The sequence below is a fragment of the Accipiter gentilis genome, chromosome 16, assembly GCF_929443795.1.
Source record: "Accipiter gentilis chromosome 16, bAccGen1.1, whole genome shotgun sequence".
Taxonomy (NCBI): Eukaryota; Metazoa; Chordata; class Aves; order Accipitriformes; family Accipitridae; genus Astur; species Astur gentilis.
This window is the reverse complement of record NC_064895.1, coordinates 5,822,538-5,838,887: the sequence shown is the minus strand read 5'-3', so window position 1 is coordinate 5,838,887 and position 16,350 is coordinate 5,822,538. Positions and strand designations below refer to the sequence as shown.

Sequence of the window (16,350 nt, the reverse complement as noted above, 5' to 3'; positions counted from 1 at the left end):
TATGGTTCAAGCCTCCACTTTACCTGAAAAAGGCATAGGAGCAATCAGTCTCACCCACATTCCCAGAGAATCCTTAGCCAGTGGAATACAGTATCAAATTGCTGGTCCTTTCTGAAGCCATAAATGCTTAATTACTCGGATGAAGTAGAACAGCTCCAAAAGGAGACAGTGAGACTCAGACAGACATTACCATCAAAGTCCTTCATTTCAACCAGGCAACTCAGGAGATTAAATCTGGATTTCCATACCTCTCAAGTGAATCCTTTAACCTACCTCTTGCTGGCTATTTTGGTTGAAAGATGCATCAAAGTTAAATAAGCTGCTGTGAACAATTTTACACAAAAAAAAAAATCCTACCTGTCATTGATAATACATCTGCTCTATTACAAATGGGGGCTTCTTAACCAAGTTTCCCCTGCTTATACAGTTTGTACCAAAATTAGTAACTCAGCCATATATTCTGCAATGACATAGGACAAAACCAGTCCCGAGCTTACTTGACGCACCAGTAGACACAGTGGAGAGACAATTTATATACTAAATTACAGTCTTTCAGTGCAGGAGTTAAATAGGTATATATGCCTAAATGCATGGTTTAGCATACCTATAATCTTTTTAACGCATTGCTTCTGGTATCCTTCACTTTCTCTTCCCTCCTGCCATTATTCTTTGGTTCTCACCTCCTCACCCCATGCACCCCACAATATTCTTGCTAATCTGTCTGTGAGCCCTATGAATATGAAAGGTTTTCCTCACCCAAACAGTAAATAACATAGCTCAGTTCCAGGGGTGAGGAAAGGGTGACTGAGAAAATCCTAATGTCATTCTACCATTGTGGAAAATGAGAGATAAAATTCACTTTCAACAAAATAACACAATGGAAGCCACAGAAAGTGCTGAAAGTTGCTTTAAAAATCCATGGGGAAAATAAAAGAAATTCAAACCTCAGTGTACTGTTTTGAGAGAGGTATGATCAGCTGAAAGTTGTGTCAAAAAATACAAACAGACACACACGCATACTTTAAGGACATTTTTGCGGGCAGTATTTAGGAGGCTATGTTTTGAGTAACGGAAACTTTAATACCTATAGGTATATTTCAAAGAACCCTATCAATAAGAATTTTTCTGGATCAACGGGATTATTGCAGCCCCTGTTTTTCATGATTTTAATTATCAGTTTAAATGGTGCTTTGCTGTTCTGTAATTTAATACTCTAAACAAAATCTGCTAAAATTAGCTGTTTGGTTTGTGGTTTGTTTTTTTGTTTGTTTGTTTGTTTTTTAATGTTACCTATGGGACTATTAATTTCAGCATTCAAATGTAACTGTTAAAAATTACAAGTTTTAAGAACAGTTTTATGTGTTTTTTATTAGACTTAACTTTAACATACTCACCAACTAGTCCTACACTGTACTTCTTTCTCTAATTCATGAATTAAAGAATTATCTCAAGTAATTAAAAATGTTAAATGGATTTTTAAAGTGTCTATGAATTTGTACTAAAATTTATCATAAATTTGTTACTTATGGCCTTATTATGCATATTTACCTTCAGAAGCCTAGAGAACCAGCCTGTCTTAGCACCTAAGACAAACATGCAGTGTAATATTGGCATCTGTTATTTTATTTTCTTTGCCATTTTACTTTTCTTTCATGACACTGGTCACAATAGATTTTGCAAAGAAAACCACAGTGCACAGGTGTGTGTTGGGGGGGGCGGGAGAGAAGCAAATAATATTTTTTTTTTTTTAAACTATCTTTTTTCTGAAAGACAGCAACATATAAATGAGATCTGCAGGTAGAAGAGAACATTGATAAATCAATGAAAAGAGCAAACAGTCAACAGTAAGAAGTCTTCTAAGGGTGCTGTTCCCTGCCGAGCTGGTATTGAGCCTATCATCAAAATTTGCCTTCACTTCCCTTATGATCAGTGTCACTCTCATTATACGTGCTTCCAGTCAGTTAGCCACTGACTAGTAAGTTTTCTTAACACATTCATTGAGTCGAATGGAGATAAGCATACCTAGTTTTCACTCAAATGAAAGTATGAGTCCAGGAATAACCCGGGACTTCAGCAGAAGTGTATTTAAGTCTCCATTAAGCAGGACAAACATCACTGTCAAAACCCAAGGCCCCCAATAATGTCAGCAGATGCTCTTGTGAATATGAACAGGATGAAAACTCAGGGAATTCTCTAAGCAATACCAAGGGCTACAAGACTATGACGCTTGGCTACAAAATTTGTTTTACAAGTGGAATTGATCGTGGGTGACTGGCTCACAGAGAGGATGCTGAGTTTCCACTGCAGCAGTTCACAGCAGAGAGAGTGCAGAGTTCCTCTCAAATGCCTGAACCTTTATGGTGCTGTATCTGTCCCACGATCACTACATCCTGGTCCAGCACAGGGTGACCCAAAACCAGACCAGGATCATACAGTCAGTAATCACAAGACTCAGTTAAGACAGGCAGGTAATTACCAGATGACAATAAGAGAACATGATTCACAGTTTAACCTAATGACATGCATCAGAAATATGACAAATCAGTTATTATGTTTTATAAAGCTTTTTTTTTCCCCCCTTTAATTTGCCAGTTAACAGATAAAATGTTTTTCTTCTCTAAACCAAACAAGCAGTCAAAATTTCTTTGTAGCATACAGGTTATATACCAATTAAAAAGTTATCTATCATCACAGTTATACAGAAACTCTGAAACATCCCATAATAAGGGTGTATAGTAAAAAATCTCAAAATGGGCCAGATTTTGACAACTAACTTTCTTTTCACTGAGGAGTCCAGCTGCAAATTTTCTAAAGGCTGTAATTTAATTATTACCTTCCAGTCAGAATATAAGCAAAGGGAATGTACTAATCTCTGACCAAAAGCTGTTGTAATAGTCACTGTATACACAGCATTTAGGGATGATGATCAGCAGGGCTTCCGTACATGATTATGTCAATTCAACAGGTACCACCTCAAATAAAAAGGAGTCTCGTTTTGAACAATATGGGAGGTGCAGAAAGACTGATATAAAACTGCTGTATGTACACTGTATGTGCAATATATGTTTAGGTGACAGACAATAAAGGTAAGCAACTGCCCTCGCTCTGAAAAATTAATGTATTTAAGAGTAAAAATCCCTTACACAACCAGCAATCAAGTTAATGTTATCACTTGTTTAGTCAGAAAGTTGTCTGAAATTTTTGGTGTCGTCTCTATCACTAAGCTACACTGAAAGACTTTTTAAGGTGCATCCAAGTTTTAAGAGCTGTCATTCCCCAAACTGTGTTTATCTGCATTCTGAATGGATTCTAGTATCCTATTCCTAAGGAGTTTTGAGAATATAATGAATGTGAGATTGTACGGGAATTTATCGTATTTAAGTAAGTGTCAAAATGTGTATATATTGTTACTATGCCAAATCGTGGGAGTTTTAGGAGCTTCAGAAACCATCATGAATGAAAAAAACAAAACCCTCTCAAAAAAGCATGAAATGCCAAATTGTGTACTAAGCAGTGTTAAAAAAAAAAATAAATCTTAAAAGTATTTGTACTTCTGCAGATTACAAACTCATCAGTCTGACAGAATCGAAGAGCCTTTCCATAAAATATTGTAGGTCATGTGAGTTTCCTGCGCACATGAAGCAGACATTATATACCAATGCAGACAATTTTCTTATACTTGGCCAATACCGAAGTAGCACTGAAAACTTATTCTGAGATTTTAGGTAAAGCAAAGATGTAAACTGAGCTCTTCAAAACCCAGGTACATATACATCCACACCCATGCTCTCAACTTGCAATTTTCTGTGATTTTGTAGGTAAAATGTTGGATAATGGATACCCAAGGTGGTCTGTTTTGTAAAATAACTAATCAAGGAAGGTATGGGTGTTTGGCTTAGTATGATCATAAATACGATTCTTTCAAGCTGAATAACTAATTATTGTAATATATCCATAAGCAATAACAAATAACAAGGGAAGCAAATGTGCACGTCATCTGAAATCAAAGATCTACTCTAAAACATTGTCACGTGAAACACTTAGAAGCTATTCATAATGAATAATCTGTCTTTCTCAGCAGGTTACTATGAGGTATCTTTAAATACTGAGCAATGTTTCTCTACTTCATTAGAAAGGTGTTTATATACCAATTTTTTTATTATCCCCTTAAATCAAATTTGGTTGTATAGCTATGAAACAGTACAATTACCTAACACACGCTAAAGTTTCTAAAACTATAGAAGTTAACATTTTATGGAGCCACATCACAACTCTCCCCTTCTGAGTCCCTTACTAGGAATACTTCTGATGGTGAAACACTACAGACAAATGCACCAAATCACCGCTGTCTCTTATACAGGTCCAGTTTGAAAAGTACAGAAGAGGCAAAGAAGTCACACCTGTATATTCCCTGAAGATGTACTACGGCCAGTCAGATGAAAAAAAGAGACCTACCTCCACAGAAGTAAAAGGAGGTAGGACAAAGGACAGAGGACAAAGAACCTGAGCACAGCTATATTTTCACTATGGTGAGCGTCAGATTCATTTTTTAAAGGAAAACATGCTGGCTTCAACAATTACATTATAAAAGTTTTAAGCAACTGATGTAGAATATTGCAGTATAAATTCAAGTATTGCTTTGACTTGTTATGAATCTAACTTTTTTTTTTCCATGAAATCATAGTTCCTTAAATATGAAATGGATTTTCTTAGGTGGGAGTTCAAGCAATACTCCATGGTTCTTAGAAAAAAGAAGTATCATATTCTTTTATAGTTGACCATCATTTAGTATCAGCCTAAAACATGTAATTAACATGGCCTATAATTCTTGGTGAAGTAGCTTCTTGTTAGTAAGCAGACTCCTTACTTGACTTTATATTTAATAATTTTGTCATTAAATCTTTTGAGTATGTAGGCTTGCCAATAAAATTAGCAAGCTTAAGATTTTGAGTTGGGAAGCTAACAATTTTGGGAATAGGATTTTTGCCTTTTATCCACCTGTGAAAAAAAATTGCCATATATGAGCTTGAACTTGCCAGTATTGCACACTTAAATTATCTTTCCTTCCACTGCATGCTCTTTTTGCTGTTGGCAGAAACTATCTGTCAGCATTTAGCTGATCGGGTCACAGTTTCCTTTCCTAAAATAGCTATGTAATATATAATGAATCACATTTTAGCCCTCTACTCTAAATGATTTCTTCTCCCTAATACTTTAATAGCTGAAAAAGGCAAAAAAAAAAAAAAAAAAAAAAAATCTGATTTAACATAATAAGGGTACGATAGTCATTGACAGGCATCTCTACTGGCAAGAACTCAGTAATCAATTTGCATAACCATACAATAATTGTTTTCCTTTTCTTACCTATGTACAAATACCAGAATATCCTGCTGAAATTATTCAATAACCTTTTACAAATTTGAACACTAGCTCAGTTTCTGTTACTTTGTTGTGTGTTCTAAGTAAGCTTCAGCTGGAAAAAAAAGATGTCTACTGTACTAATTCCTATACTGTTTTCTTCACAAAATCACCAGCTCAACACGCACACGCAAATCCTATACGTTGAAATCAACTTGTAGAAATTGATGTGCAATAAAAAGGTTAAAAAAAGACACATGACATTTTCATGGGGAAGGAAAAAAAAAGAAATAAAGAACTGTAAACTACACAAAGCTCTTGCTTGTGCAGTCAGAAGTTCTCTAGAAAAGTCAATCACCTCCTCATTGCTTCACTGTTCTCTTAATACCGAAGAAAAGGAAGATAGAAATAGTTTTCCGAAGAAACAAACAAATAATAACCAAAACACAAACAAAATTTTTTAAAATGTGTTGAATACATGATAAATCTTGATTTGTTAAGATAAAAGAGGTTTAATAGTAAACAGGAGCCCAAATATTAACTTCAGTGAACATTTTTTCTCTCCATGCTTGGATTATGAAGTGCAGAATGTACATATGGTTTATTGCTTGCTGGAGACAGGAAAAAGTGAATACTGTGAAGAATTCACATTTAATTCCTAGTATTTCTACATGATTCAAGAAAGCAGAGGGAACATGTTGCTATTTAACATACATGGTATATATGCCTGTCAGAATAGTTTTGGTAAGCTTTATTTTATTACATGCTCCATTAGCAACTTCCACCATTTGCATTACTGCTCCATTAAAACAAAAAAGTTTATTTCAACTAATAGGAGTGTCATAGTTTAACCCCAGCAAGCAACTAAGCACCCCGCAGCCGCTCACTCACTCCCCCCCCACCCAGTGGGATGGGGGAGAAAATCGGGAAAAAGAAGCAAAACCCGTGGGTTGAGATAAGAACTGCTTAATAGAACAGAAAAGAAGAAACTAATAATGATAATGATAACACTAATAAAATGACAACAGCAATAATAAAAGGATTGGAATGTACAAATGATTCGCAGGGCAATTGCTCACCACCCACCCACCAACACCCCGCCAGTCCCCTAGTGGCGATTCCCTGCCCCCACTCCCCGGTTCCTATACTGGATGGGATGTCCCATGGTATGGAATACACCGTTGGCCAGTTTGGGCCAGGTGCCCTGGCTGTGTCCTGTGCCAACTTCTTGTGCCCCTCCAGCTTTCTCGCTGGCTGGGCATGAGAAGCTGAAAAATCCTTGACTTTAGACTAAACACTACTGAGCAACAACTGCAAACATCAGTGTTATCAACATTCTTCGCATACTGAACTCAAAACATAGCACTGTACCAGCTACTAGGAAGACAATCAGCTCTATCCCAGCTGAAACCAGGACAAGGAGTAATAACAAGCAGCATCTATTATATTATTATCTAGGCTGCAGTAAACTAAATGATGCTTAGAAGGCCTGAGACACCATGAAGGCAAGAAGACATTTTAAAATAACTTTCCAAATATTTTTTTTCATGTATGTCCAAAATAACTGACAGCTGTGTATAGACACAACAAAAAATATTCATGTCTGTGCATTTGCATTTTCCTATCAGTGTATATAAATTAATCAGCAGCTTTTCTGTGTAAGAAAAACCAAAATTGCTTGGAATCCATTTTGAAGAGTTTTTCAGGACTGTCTGAAAGATTGAATTGATAATTCCAAAGATTATTCCAGAGTATATTGCACAGATCTTTCATAACTAACTCTTAAACAAATTGTGTGATACTAAAAAGTAACTTTTACCAACAGATACTGTAACACAGAGATTACAGCATTTACCTGTATCTGACATCTAAAAAAAAAGTGGAATCTCGAGCCATACACCGAGATGAAGGCAATCGCACACAGTTCACCACGTTTGTAACATTAGCAGTTCAAGGTCTTAACATCCCACTTACTTACACCCCACCTCACCTCTTCAGCAACAGAGGTTTTGATAAAGGCACTTAATTCTGTTTACCCAGTCCTGTTATGGTTTCCCTATACCTCTCTATGAAACCCCTATTCAGGAATTCTGCATAGAGGAAAAATACACTGTAACAAAATTTATGCTAAGATTAATGAGCATTACTCTCTTTTCAGCTGTGGAAGATGGGCATGTAGTACAACCAGCCCTAAAATGACTTTTGAAATCCATAAACTCTTGAAATGTCTGTTTTGAATTCACTTGCTTGTGGCAGTTAACGTATCTGTCGGCAGTACACAAGTCAATAGGTCAATATTGTCAGATCACATCTGCCTATACACTGAGAATCTTCAGCGCTGGCCTGTGTCCCTACTCCCTATGTCCTCTTGATACATTTCTCATTTCTATTTAAAAATATTACAATTTACTATTATATCTGATCCATACAACACAGAAAAAATGTCAAAAGAAGTATTTCCTAGCATCTGCGCTACACTGAACTACTGAATACAACTCTCACTTTGGGAAACAATCCACAAGGAGTATAACTGAGTAATAACTTTGTTGTCTTGGTGCACCACACTTGCATCGCCCCTCCACAAGAGTTCCAGCCATATGAATTCTTCATGCTGATGGTTACCTGCGTATAGCAAATGACAACTCCTTTACAATTTAAAGTGCAAATAAAAAATACATATAATATCTTTTCCTAGCTTAACTAGATTTTGGTTGTATTCTGAAATCTTTCCCCATCAAATGATAATGCAACACTTAAACTTTATAATAAGTTTTTTTTCAATAACGTAGAACATCTGTTTTGGTTACACTATATGGTGAAATCAATTACCTATCTTTACATTTGTTTATACACTTAAGACTACGATACCCTACAAAGTATTATCATAAGGTAGCATTATGCATAAAAAATTTTACTTTTCCTCTTTTATATATATCATAGAATCATAGAATCCCAGGTTGGAAGGAACCCCAGGGGTCACCTGGTCCAACCTTTCTTGGCAAAAGCACGGTCCAGACAAGATGGCCCAGCACCCTGCCCAGCTGAATCTTAAGTGTCCAGTGTCAGGGAATCCACCACTTCCCTGGGCAGATTATTCCAATGGCTGATTGTTCTCATTGTGAAAAATTTTCCTCCTGTGTCCAGTGAGAATCTCCCCAGGAGTAGCTGGTGCCCACTACCCCTCTCCGTCTTCTTTGTAGCCCCCCTTTAAATGCTGGAACATGGCGGTAAGGTCTCCCCGAAGCCTTCTTTTCTCAAGGCTGCACAAACCCAGTTCTCTCAGCCTTGCCTCACGTGGCAGGTTTCCCGGTCCTTTGATCATCCTCGGGGCCCTTCTGTGGCCCCTCTCCAGGCTGTCCACATCTGGTTTTGTGTAGCGGGGACCAAAACTGAACACAGAATTCCAGGTGTGGCCTGACAAGCGCTGAGGAGAGTGGGATAATGACTTCTTTGTCTCTGCTGGTGATGCCCTTGTTGATGCAACCCAGCATCCCGTTGGCTTGCTTTCCCGCAGCGGCACGCTGTTCACTCTCAGATTGTGCTGGTTGTCCACCAGGACCCCCAGGTCCCTTTCCACTGAGCTGCTCCCCAGGCAGGTAGATCCCAGCCTGTGCTGCACTCCTGGATTGTGTTTTGCCAAGTGAAATAGTATTTTATATCTACATATGTATTATATAGATATATCAAATCCTGGTTTGCGTTCTATTAACTTTACAGTGACAAAAATAAAGCAGCTGTAGCAATCTTTTTAAGGAAAATTTTGGACCATAGGTCTCAGTAATTACACAGAATGACAGAATGCTAGCTGGGTTTTATCTAGAAAAATAGGAAGATGTAAAATAGCTCTTTTTGGTGCCTTATCTTTTGTTTATATTGTTCTTCCCGCTACTATTTTACTTCGCAACCTCCTTATAACATAGCTTACAATAACCTATGATTGCTACCACGTGTAACTTTTCCCTTAAATCAGTATATGCTTTAAGGCACTAACCAAAGAAGCTTATATACGTCTTACAACTACCTGTTTCTCTTTTCTTCCTCCACACAAACAGCTTAAAACAATTCATTCCTTTCCCTTAGCATTTCAGTATGTTTTATGTACGTTTTTATTTTCTTGGGTTTTACAATCAATATGTAGTGAAAGTATCCTGGTGCACATTTAGCATACAAAAATGTCCTTCAGGCAGCACAGTAAACTAGTTGAAGGTACTATTCATTTTTATCCAATTTGCTTTAGCAGCTGAAAAATACTTTACAAAATATGGGATGAATATTACTTAATTATTATAGTTTGTGAGAGCTTTCTATTTACACAGCCATTTTTAAGGAAAACCTCCAGATTTTGCACGGTGGCTAAAGAAATATAATTACCCAAAGTCTAGTAGATTATTTTTATCTATGGGAAAAAAAAGCATACCCTGAAGCAGAAGTTCCAAGATGCTTTCTTGCATTTGCATGCTGTCAGCTATAAAACTAAGACTATAATTTTCCAATATCTGCTGAGGGAATTGTCTTGAAATGTGCAATTGTAGAGGGGTACACCTGTGAATGTGCTTTGTGCAACAAAGGGTATGTCACAGGGTATGAGACATGTCAATAGAAACCTGTCATTCAAATTCTGCCTTTTTAACCTCTGCAAGCTGCTAAGCTAACAAATGCTTTTTTCTTTATAATACCATTTATGAAGGTAAATAATTGGCAAATACAAGCAAGGATAAATAAAATAACTGCGTCACTGCTGGAAGTTGGAAATGAAATCTTTGTTTTACTGAAATCAGTGGCAACTACAATGACTTCAGTGGGATCAAGATCATACTTAGGTATTTCTGTCTTCTACGCTCATACCCACAGAACATCAGCTGGTGCTTCTCCTTGAAACAATTTTCTACTAACAGATTAGTGCAAAACAAGCAAGTGTGCTAGCTATTGATAATAAAAGCATTTGACTGAAAAAGAAATATTAATCTTTGTATAAAGGTGATGCAAGTACTAAAGGTCAATTAAGTACAGTAAATGAAGCACATACCCTGTGCAACTCAAGCATCAGTAGCCGTACACTAGTGTCCACAGTTTTCAATACTTTTGAACTGAGTCAACAATCAGTCAGAACATTGTTCTTGTCAAAAATACGTGATGATACCCACTAAAATGTGGAACAAATCGGTCATGTTCCCACATTTGTTTTAGCAGTATAATATAAATCAGCAGTATGTAAAAGAGTAATCAGACAACAGAACTAACAGCAGTGTTTTACAGTACTCCATAAATCTCATTCCTGAACAGAAAATGACAGAGCAGCACTGAAAGCAATGTTTGTTTTCCAGCTCTGTAGTCCAGATCCAGCAAATGACTGAGGCACCCAAAACAAGACACCAATGAAACTGATGCACCAAAATTTGCAGTTGTGGAAAGCTTCAAGATCAAAAAGCTTCCATAAAACCTTTTTATCCTCAGTGATATTTAGACATATAAGGCACCCCAGTTTCTGGCCTTTAAAGGTCCCTAATTGCTTAATAATTGTATTTACTTAGACATGCAGAAGAATTTCAATTTTGGCAAAGTCAAACAATTTACAGCTCAACTCATCTGCAAGGTAGGCAATAGTCACCTGAAGGATTTAATCTGGCAAGCATTTCCAGAGGTTGCCTAACACTCACTAGTGAGGTTGTGCCTCCCACAAACTACCGTATCGCCCACCACTTCTTCTGTGCCACGTTCGGTGAGGGACCCTGAGGCACTCTTAGCACAGGCAGCATACCCATCCTCTGGTCCAAATATTGTAGGCATAGTAGAAAAGTACAGCCTGATCTCAGTAAGAGTTCTTTCAAAAAATGGGGACATGTGCCTTTAGGAAAAGGTCCTAGGCCAAATCTGGATTCCATCGGCAGACAGATAAATAAAAATAAGCTACTGCAACTTGGAATACTCATGTGCTCAGGCCTTTTACCAAAGCTGACCTTGAACTGTGCAAATGTTAAGTACAACTGGTGCTACTGATATATGAGCTAGGGCCATAAAGATCTGAAACTTGGATTAATGTCTTTTACTGTGAGACCTGGGGGACTGCTATCCCCTTGCCTGGGGAAGAGCTAAGGAAACACAGTGTAGTGGTAACATATCATCAGAATGTATATTCAGGAGAGAAAGAGAGAAGTAAAGAGAGACAGAGAGACATAAAGCAATTAAGAAAGGAAAAAAGGTACCTTACCTCACTTTTAAATTGCCTTGCTGTGGCTGTCCATCGTAAATTGACAAAATATCAAAATCTTCCTCGAGGGCAAAAGTGTGAAATGACAATTGTATCCTGTTACGTTCTCCTGTGATAATGATCCACGTGCAGTTGGCATAATTTGGATAACCATGAGGAAATCCAGGGCTTTCTATAGTACCATTTGGTCCCTGTACTAAGCCTCCACAGTTCTGACCTGAAAAAGAAGAAAGGAAAAGATGTATTTTGGTGGGGTTTTTCCCTCCCCCAGTATATATTCTTACATGATTAATTATAAGTAAACTTAATTTTATAATATTTTTTCTAGATTACAAACACCATGTAAAATTGCATTTATACCATTTTTCCCTCTGGATTCAAAACCCCCATCACTGGATTCTTTGAGACACCTACCATCTTTTTATGCAATGAATCATTATTTGAGGTTATGTAGCATTAACAATGTATGACTTATTCATCCAAATGTGACATTTAAGCATTAGCCTTGATGCCATAAATTCAACAGACTGACAGCTTTAATGCCAGAGAGCGTTCAGAACTTTTTGGTGAATGCCATTTATAGTTTTTATATAAATACTAAAGTATTAGAATTTCTGCTGTTCTGAAACATACTTTCAACACGGAGAGCAAAATGTAGACACACATTTATTATGCATTCTGATGCAACCAACATTAACATTTTTATGCTTCAAAAACACAGCAAAAATTCTGTGGTATAACATTTTTAGTGCCACATGTATTGTGATCAGGAAAGTGTTAACTATTTTTTTTTTTTAGGATTCTTAAAAAATAACACTAAGGGTTTACTCAGCAGTCATTTGTATCTGGTTTGCACATCCTACAGACCTTGTGAGGGTATGGTAGCTCATTAACGGAAAGTCCTCAGCAAGAAACCTTGATTTACAGTGCACACTCTTGCTAATTTCCTACTTGATTTTGTTAATCCCACACACAACAGCTGTACTGATTCAGAGCTGGAAAGATGCGTTAATGAAATATTTGAACAGAGACAATTTTAAGGCCATTCTGTGCACTGTAATGCTTGGATTATTACATGCATTTTTAAGCACTTCAGAACAAGTATAATCCCAGCATTTTATTGTTATACCTAAACCAGAAAAGTATTTCAGGCTGCAATTTTATTTTTAACTTCCCAGCAGTAGGTCTCTGAGACTGAATCTTTCAAAGCAGTACTGTCAAATGCTTGTGGGAGGTTTCTAAATCTTAATAAAATGGATTTAATAAAAGGGATTTGCTGCTAAAACTAAAGAACTAATAAGTAATCATTTTCTACTAAATTTCAAACGTAACAAAAACTCTAATGAAGAGATAAAAAGGCTATGGGGATTCAGGAGGCCTTTAAAGTAAAAATCTTCTCTAGTACATCTACCAATTGATTCACTTTAATAAAACATTGGTATTATTAAACATTCCTGAAGAAGGAATCTATTACACCATGGATTTAGAATGAAAGTTTCAGCTGTGTACTGTTCACTGTAACTTGTCAGCATCCTTGCAGATGCTTTGCACTGTATTCCTCTTCATACAACCACAGGGGGAATGCCATACAAGTGTAATGAGCAATTTAAAAAAATTAATTACTACAGAAATAATGTTCTGAAAACAGAAAACTATAGTGACAGCCCACCATGCTAATACTCTAATGAGCCACTTCATGCCTCCAACATCCAGAAGCTGGTTTGTGTAAATCAAGTACCCTGCAAGCCGTGCTGCACAACAGCTTCCCTACCACTCTAGTGTGAAAGGGTTGCTTTGAAGGAGGAGAGCTATCAAGCTATCTATCACAGAATCACCTTTTAGGAGCAGAAATTTGTAATTGTGGTGTATAAAGAACATAATACACCATATGTAATTGCATATGTAAATGCAATACGTTAAGTACATTTCTGACTTCCAGGGAGACAAACAAATTACCTCCCCAATCTCTTAGGGAACACTACAGCTGGCTTAAGGGAAAACTGAATATTGCTGGGGTAGTAAGTGAGCCCTCCCCCCCCCAAAATGGCCATAACTCAGCAGCTTCCTTACAGAGGCACTTGCTACCTACTCACAGAAATTTTTGCAGCTGTCAGTGATTGCTCCCAATTTTATTCCAAAAGGTGTTTTGTACACCTTACTGTGGATCCAAGTTATTGTGCATTATTCTCTAGGAAAATAAACAAACTCTAACGATAAAGGAGGCAGCCAACGTTTTCCCGTTTAACTTAAGCATTTCTTACCACCCATAGCCCTTTCTTTCTCCAGTTTGCTTTTGCTCTCCTGTGTATACATCCCTCCAGTTCTGAAACTATTCACAAACATGCTGCCTCTTCACTTTGTGCCCAAGAAACACAAGGCAAAGGAGAACCATAAAGGATTACTGTGAAATGCTATTTAGGTTTGCTCTTAATTTTATATGCATATATATAAATACATACTTATTTACTTAGTGTTGTAAAACCCCAATAAAAATCCTAGAAGAAATTTAATACACAGTTAACTCCTAGCAAACTCATTGCTGCACACTGATGACTGCGAAGAGAATCTCGCTCCTGAACTGAGCAACACTCAAAGAGACTTTAAGAGCTGTGCAGGCCCAGAAAACTGACATCCTTCTAGGTCTGTCCCTGCCCGGTTAAGACATGAAGCATGTTAACAGAGCAGTATTTGGAAAAAAAGGATCAGCTGCTATCTGTATAATACCTATTTTGTCAATACATGTAAGTCAAAAACCTTCAGAACTGTCAAATGTTACACCTCTGCCAAAGAGTAAATTCAGCATCAAGTCACTTAAGAGAGATTCAGTAGGAGGATATACTGGAATGAGGAGACTTATGGATGACAGGTAGCAGCAAATTAGATAGGAGTTGGCAATGCAATACCCCACAAAAAATGCAGTTTCTGACTGCAGAGACACCACAGACCAGTAAGAGGACACTGATGGGATTAATTAAGAATATTTTGTTTCTTATGGGTGCCTTAACAGCAGAAAGTGTCAACAAAGTAAAGAAACTGAACATACCCACGAGAAAATATTAGAAGAATATTAATATCAGCACTTTAAGTAGTTCTGCTGGGCTGAATGTAAGCACAGAAGAGAATGTAGGTTGAATATGACTGAATACACCCTAAAAAGATCCACCCACACAATTCACTTTAGCTCTGGCCCTTGTGTCAAATAAAAAAATAAATGTTGCCATTTTTCACAAGACATGCAGTCATTGATTGAATAGAATATCAGTACACTGAATTCTTTTAATATTAAAGGTGTATTAGACTGCCAAAATTTTATTAGTATGACACCACATCGTTGTTTATATGAATATAAACTATGCAGTTAGCATTAATTTTCTGTCATCTGTTGTCTGTAAGGATATTTCAGGACAGCTATTTTAACTTCATGATATAAAAAGTGTAATTTAAGAAAACTGATGCTCTTGGCTGGAAGGTGAAAATCATTTACACTGATTTCAGCCTTATTTTATCTTAGAAAGGTTCTTTGCATATCCCGTACCAGCCCTATTTGCACCTGCTCAGGCTTAACATTTCTTAGTTGTGACCCCTAAGTGAGAGCTCACCAAGAAAACTTAAACCAGTGCAATTTTGCCCTAAATGCTGAGGTCAAATGGGTGGCAGGATCACTAAGAATCAGTAGAATTTAAGTACTGTTTTGCCATAATATTTTCAATAAACCTCACAAAATAACAAACTTACAAAATATTTTCTAAAATTTGGACCTTTATTTTCCTGGGCCTTTATATTTATCGTGACTATGTTTATCACACCTATCCCCTGTTTTCCAGTACCTAATAATTAGAACTAGCAAAAGTATAGATTCATTGGTTGGGTTGTTTTGGTTTTTTTAAAGTTTCAAATGCTTCTACAAGAAAGAAGCAAAAAGACAACCACTTCTCATGGAAGACTGATATATTTATACATATATGCAGATGCATCTGTATACATATTTACATAGAAAGCAATTTTTGCAAGATGTATGTATCTTGAATAAGCAAACTATAAAATGTGCCAAAACTAACTGTAGTAAAGTCAGTGATGCTAGTGATATTTTGAACAATCATGATAATGAAAATGAAGTCACATTTATTCTTGTTGTGACTGCAAGTAGCATCTTCCACTCTGCAGCTACAGAGGAACCCAGAAACTAGTAGTAAGGCTGAGAAGAGATGTCCAGCAAAATCATATCTCCCTCATTCTTTAAAGTAGATTCTAATATGAGTTACAGTTTTATTAGTAAGTTTACTAAGTAAATAAGAAGAGCTGCGCTTAGCCAGATCAAAGGCTCATTCAGCTCGGTATCTTTTCTCCAACAGCAAACCAAAGGAGGTGACTAGGAAGGACTTAGCCAGAAAACTCTCCTACCCTTCAAGATCTGCATCTCAGGGATTTCTTAAGAGGAATACATTCCAGTAGCCTCATATTTCTGTTTAATAGCCCTTGATAGAATTCTTTTCCACAAACTCATCCAGTCAACCTCTGAATCTATACTAACTTCTAGGATCTTTAACATATTGTAGAGGGAATCCTAAAACCTGAAAAACCCTTCTTTGTGTTTGTTCAGCAGCTACCATCTGTTAGGTTCAATTGATGCCCCACTAAGTTTTTGTATGAAAAGCAAACATACAGATTATTCTTACTGATGTTTTCTATGCCACTTACCATCTTATTGACCTTTATCATGTCCCATCTTTTTTTTTCCAAGTTCATAAGTTCTACATTACATAGCTGTTCTTTGTGCTAAAGTC

General features: G+C 36.9%; 1 protein-coding gene across 1 annotated transcript in view; it reads right to left on the bottom strand.

Moving 5' to 3' along the window:
- The window catches only part of CSMD1 (CUB and Sushi multiple domains 1), a 1,244,565-nt gene that overhangs the window by 1,007,740 nt on the left and 220,475 nt on the right, over positions 1-16,350 (bottom strand). The window contains exon 2 of the mRNA XM_049818613.1: positions 11,567-11,783. Within this exon, the coding sequence (XP_049674570.1) occupies positions 11,567-11,783 (217 nt within the window). The remainder of the gene's footprint in view (positions 1-11,566; positions 11,784-16,350) is intronic.